The sequence below is a fragment of the Meriones unguiculatus genome, chromosome 14, assembly GCF_030254825.1.
Source record: "Meriones unguiculatus strain TT.TT164.6M chromosome 14, Bangor_MerUng_6.1, whole genome shotgun sequence".
In the NCBI taxonomy this organism is placed as follows: domain Eukaryota; kingdom Metazoa; phylum Chordata; class Mammalia; order Rodentia; family Muridae; genus Meriones; species Meriones unguiculatus.
The window spans coordinates 52881627-52887626 of NC_083361.1; the positions used below are offsets into that span (position 1 = coordinate 52881627).

The following is a 6000-nucleotide window of genomic DNA, read 5'->3' on the forward strand; positions in this document are numbered from 1 at the left end:
TCAAGTTTGACTGTTGCAGAGACATTGTGGTTTGAATACAAGAGGATTGAGGAGAGCAAGGTGCATATTTAACAGCGAACCCTGAGTATTGTTCAGAAGTAATCTTTCTTTCAGAAACTATCTTTCAGAAAGCTTTCAGTGAAATTCTTCTGCACATTCCTGAAGGGCAAGAGCAGAGAGGATTCTCAGAACTGGACTGGTTGATAGAGAAAGGCTTTGCTGTGAGGCAACCACGTCTTCTCTCCCACACTGAATGTGGTTCTGCCTAGTGCAAGTTTCCAAGAAGCCAGATCCTTCCTGCTCATATGATGGGGCTAATCAAGAGGCACATAAATAGTTCTCTATCCAAGAAAAGAGCTAAGAATAGAAGCCAGAACCCTGCCACGCAGGAGAGTGCAGCTGTCAACGTGGGCAACAGAAGAGCAGCGTTGACCAAAGTAACTCTAGGTAAATGCCAGGCAAGGGTTGCTAGCCCAATGGCAAGTTGTGGGTGGCATACTGGATATCCAAAAGGGCAGAGGTGGCAGCGCAAGGAGAGCGCCAAGCATCACCTAGACGACAAAAAAAGAACAAAGAAAAAGGGAAGGCAGACCCTCACAGCAGGAGTACGAGGAAAGACAGCAGAACAGAAAGGTGTTTATGAAGATATACAACAAGGACACCAAAGACCTTCTAGAGACAGACTGCTCTGCAAGCCAAGTTATTATAGAAGCCACAGATTTTTCTCTTAAGAAAGTTGGGAGAAAAGCAAAGCATGGTGGAATCGAATCAAGTTGTTGCCATCAGATAGGGAAGGAATCTCCCTTAACAAGCCACTGAGTACCCAGCTAGAGCCAGGACCCAGGACTCCCAACTCATCCCTGGAATAAATTAAACTTTTAGAAGATAGCCCAAAATAAGTCAGGTTAAAAAAAAAAAAAAGTAGTCCAAAATCCTGGGCATACCTCACTGCCTCCTAGAGTCATATGTCACGAGCCTATCCACACTGTACGAACTGAAATAGAAAACAAGGTTTATTCTAGCAGGTTTCAGTCCAAGCAACATCAGTTTCATAAATTGTTGCTTGATGATCTAGGAGATTTTTAAAAAATTATCTAACACCAGATATTAATACTTTGCCATGATCTTTTCTCTAAGAGAATATTATTTAATATAAATAAATTATATTTATTTATGTGTATAATTTAATGATACATTGTCCTTCAAGTAAATCATGATAGTCTGCACTTAATAAAAATTCATTGTTTGAGTGCTTCAAGCTTTCAACAAAAATTTTATTTCTTTTGTTATGACCCATTTATTGTTGATAGCCATAGTTAAGACTAACAGGAGTAACTACTGGTACACCTGGCCTTCTGGATCTGTAGATTCTGCATCTGTGGATGCAACAACCTCAGGCTGAACACATATAGTCAGGGCAGGCAAGGTGGCTCAGTCAATGGAAGTGCTGGCCACCAGGCTCAACCATCTGAGTGTGTTCTCTGGGGCCCACGTAGTAGAGAGAGAACAAATTCTGCAAGTTGTCCTTTGACCTCCACACATACACTGGGGAACATCCACCCTCCTGCACACACATCACAAATAAAGATAATAAATGAATTTAATGAACACACACCACAAATAAATGATAAATAATTATGATAAATCTTTAAAGAAATATTTTTTAAAATTCTTTCTATACTGAATATGGTCAGGCCTTTTTATCGTTGTTGCCTAAATAATACAATGGATCAGTTTTTATGTAGCATTTACATTAGGCATTATAAGCCATCTAAAGATGATTTGAAGTATGAGGGAGGATGTGCACAGATTTATGTATAGTTAGTGCCAATTTATAAGGGACTTGAGCATCTAACGGAATCTGGTACCCATGAGGGTCTCCGGTAGATACTGAGGTTGTACTGTTATTTGTAGAAGCAACTTAAAAGAGGAGGGATTTATTTTAGCTCACAGTCCATCATGGCAGGATGACATGGCAGCTGGTTTGTTCTGAGGAGGTGGGAGCTTGTTCACACCTGGTGGGTCAGGAAGCAGAGAAAGGGGATGCCTTCATGACTCATCCATGTCCTACTGCAGTGGCTTTCTCCTTTCCTTTCCATTTCATGGGCACCTGAACCTATGGGGTGGTGTTGCCTAGAGGTAGTCTCCCTCCTCAGTGGCTCCTCCCTGGAAATGTCCTGACAGGCACTTCCAAAGGTGGACTTAGTAAGACCCTGGGTGCCTGCAAGGATCCCTATCCAATCCAGTTGCTCATCAAACAACCGTCCCAGTCTCTTTTGCCTTACTGAGGCGGTACGAGGAACCAGCGGAGAGGCAATGGCTGAAGCAAACATTTTGTGCTCAAATCATCCATCCTGGGCTCGCTCCGTGGTTTAACTCCCTTTCTGTAAAATGGGGGAGAAGTAACGGTGCTCACCTCATAGGGCAGTGATGAGGATTAAATATGCTTAGACCAGCACCGTATAAAGACTTAGTAGTGAGCACCTAGCGCCCTAACAGAATGCTGGGCATACGGTAAACACGGAATGCTAACTGGTATTTCCTAATACTTCTCTTGTAATTGGAATGAGAGTTTGTATTCAGGGGTACGCAACATGCACAAACAGGCTCAGCAGGGCGGGCGACCAAAGCTTGGAGGCTCGTGCAACAACGACATTATCTCCAGTGTTTTCAATATTGAATTAATCTCAGTTTGATCAACCTATCCCTTTGTGTTTATCAGAGTTGAAAACATGTCAATGAGGTTGGAGGAAATCAACGAAAGAGAAACTTTCATGAAAACGTCTCTGCAGACTGTCGACCTTCGGCTCTCGCAGCTGGAGGAGCTGTCCGGCAGGATGGTGAGCGCTCTGGAGAATCTGGCGGGCATCGACCGGTCTGACCTGATCCTGGCTCGTTCGCGGGCGTCCTCAGAATGCGAAGCCACCTACCTGCTGCGGCAGAGCAGCATCAACAGCTCCGATGGCTACAGCATGTACCGCTACCATTTCAACGGCGAGGAGCTTCTGTTTGAGGAGCCTGCCCTTTCCTCGTCGCCAGGGACAGCGTTCCCCAAAAAAACCTGCTCCTTCCGGGTGAGGGAAGAGGATGCAAAGTCGCACCTGGACGGCCCGGGCAGCCGGCACCACACCCCGGCCCCTAGCCCGCCCACCACGCCAGGCCGCAGGCGGCTCGCCCCGGATGGTCCCACGAGCGCAGAGCCCAGACCCGGACCGGACTCCTGCGTCTCCGACTTGAAGAGCGCGGAAACCGCACAGAGTCTGACCGCAGCGGGGGTTGCAGGCACTCAGCTGACGGTCCAAGGCACAGCTTCCCACCCGCTGCGGGAGGGCAAACTCGTGCGCTACTACCCGGGAGACCCCAACACCTACAAAACAATGAAGTCCAGAAGCTTCGTCTATTCTGAGGGAAGAAGGCTGCTCGGGGCACATACCAACTGGGGCGCTGAGTACAGCTCAATTATGGACCAAGCATGGAACTTCCACTCGGCAGAATGGAAATGCCAAGTTCAAAGGATCACCCGCTCCCGCAGCACAGACATCCCATACATCGTATCCGAAGCAGCTACGCAGGAGGAGCTAGAGGACGAGCACAGCAGTTCTCTCCTGCCTCCTCAGATCTCCCGTTCAGCCCTCACGGTCGGCAACAGGACTGAGAAGGAAAACTTACTGTCTGTGAAACCACAGCAGACTTTAGGATTCCCCTGTCTTCGGTCAAGAAGTTTACACGGCCATCCTAGGAGGGCTGAACCCGCTCCTAGCAAATTCGACAGGGCAGGACATGCCAGCAGCATTAGCAACTTAGCGGTTGTGGCAACTGCTCCAGAGGGGCAAAACGCCAAGCAAGAGGAGAGAAACGCGGAAACCGAATGCTAATCTCTTTTGCCTCTTTGATTAAAACAGCAAAAACAAAACAACACACCTACAATCAGAACCACGGACGGGTGCCATCTTGGCCATCCAAAACATTACCAGTTTCTGGAAATGCATTCATTTTAAAGTGGTGAAAATTTAAATGTAATTTAAATTGTAATGAATTTACAGCGGTGCTTTCTTAAGTAAACTCTGTTGTCCTTAGTTGTAGAAGGGAATGAAAGCCACACTGCCAGGCTGGGGCTGTAGCTCAGTAGGAAGAGTGCTTGCTTGCCAAGTACGTCCTGGGTTCGAGCAGCACATGAATCATGTGTAGCACTGCACACCTGCACACTTGTAATCCCAGCACCCCGGGAGGTGAGGGCAGGAGAATCAGAAATTTACAGTCACTGTTGGCTATATGGCAGGTTCCAGGCGAGCCTGGGCTACTTAAGACTCAACAAACAAACAAACAAATAAACAATAAATAAATGAATGAATAAATAAATAGTGCGGTATATTTGTTCCCATTGTGACCCCGAGATTTCGAATCCTAAAAACCAGTCTTTTGTGTGATGCGGCTCAACCCTAGGTCAACAGGTGGAGCAAGTAACCAGCTGAGAGGGATTAACAGGAAGGAGGAACTTTGAGTTAAGGGGTATTTAAGACAGTGTTGAGAAGAAGGATCTCTTTAGCTCTTTGGCTTTTTAGCTTTCTGGGCTCATTAGCTTTTGGCTTTTTCCTCCTAGGCTGTCAGGTGAGCTAGCAGGCCTTTTCCTCCTAGGCCATCAGCTGAGGTAGCAAGCTCCTGGCCTTGGGCTTTTTGGTTTTTTCCTCTGAGATGTGAACTGAGTAGTAAGGTTAGCTGGGGGCTTTCTCTGCCTCTCTGAGCTAGGACATTTTTGCTCTAGCATCTGGCTCCTGAGTAAAATCAGATGATTTGGGATTTTCATTCTTTTAAAACAACAAATAAATATATAAAGAGACAGTAGGCCAGTAAAGCCAATCGGTTAATCACTATCAGGATTGCATGAGCTCTTTGTTCTGAGGGCCACTCACATTCTGACAGAGGTCTTAAGGCAATGAAGTCACTACTGAGCCCTTAATAAGTAAGTGACACAAGAGAAAGTAAAGAGGTAGTAGATGAGAAAAAAAAAAGGACAGAAGAAAAATAAAAGAAGTGAGCATTAGACACATACTTCATATGCTTTTATGAAGAACTTTTTTCTTTGGTTTTATGTTTTAAAATTATATAAGTGGGAAGTCACACAATTCTATGAAACATTATTCTAATAATATAGAATGACTGAGTTTTGTGAATACAAGGTTACTGAGTTTGCATTTTCTTGACTTGTCCTTAATAGCAAAAATATCCAAATCAACATATCTTCCTCTAAGAATGGTTTGTGTAGCTAAAACCTATGGGCCAGTGATTCAACAACCACAGAGAATGGCTTAAGGCTGAGAATACAAGGTGTTATGTTTCTTTTGAAATTAATTAATTTATTCATTCAGTTTTCATTCCTACAACAGCCCTTTCCCTCCTCTCCTCTGCGTTCTACCTTCCCATCCTTCTTTTCCCTTTCCCCCTCAGAAAAGAGGAGCTCCCCCTCCCCCCACCAAACCACCCTGGCACATCAAGTCGCATCAGGACGAAGCAGATCCTCTTCCACTGAGGCTCAACAAGGCAGCCCAACTAGAGGAAAATGATCCAAAAGCAGGCAACAGAGTCCATGTCACAGGCAGCACCCATTCCACTTGCTAGGAACCCACATGAAGACCAAGCTGCCCATCATCCACATATGTGTAGGGGGCCTAGGTCCAGTGTGTATATACTCTTTGGTTGGTGGTTTAATCTCTGTGAGCCCCCATGGTCCTTTGTTAGTCGACTCAGTAGGTCTTCTTGTGGCCTGCTTGTCCCCTCCCTCTGTTCTTCCCCTTCCACAAGAGTCCCCGAGCTTCAACTAGTATTTGGCTGTGGGTCTCTGCACCTGTTTTGATCTGCTGCTGGGTGGAGCCTCTCAGAGGACAGCTATGGAAGTCTCCTGTCAGCAAGCATAGCAGAGTATCGTTAATAGTGTCAGGGGTTGGCTCTAGTTACTAAACTATTTATTAAACATAAAATAAGGTGTTAAGTTTCAATGCAGTG

The 6000-nt window shown here is 45.6% G+C and overlaps 1 protein-coding gene across 1 annotated transcript in view; it reads left to right on the forward strand.

The window, feature by feature from the left end:
- Positions 1 to 4441, forward strand: part of Trpm1 (transient receptor potential cation channel subfamily M member 1) — a 77444-nt gene extending 73003 nt beyond the window's left edge. The window contains exon 27 of the mRNA XM_060367268.1: positions 2723 to 4441. Within this exon, the coding sequence (XP_060223251.1) occupies positions 2723 to 3875 (1153 nt within the window). The 3' untranslated portion in view covers positions 3876 to 4441. The remainder of the gene's footprint in view (positions 1 to 2722) is intronic.
- The last annotated feature ends 1559 nt before the right edge of the window (positions 4442 to 6000 follow it).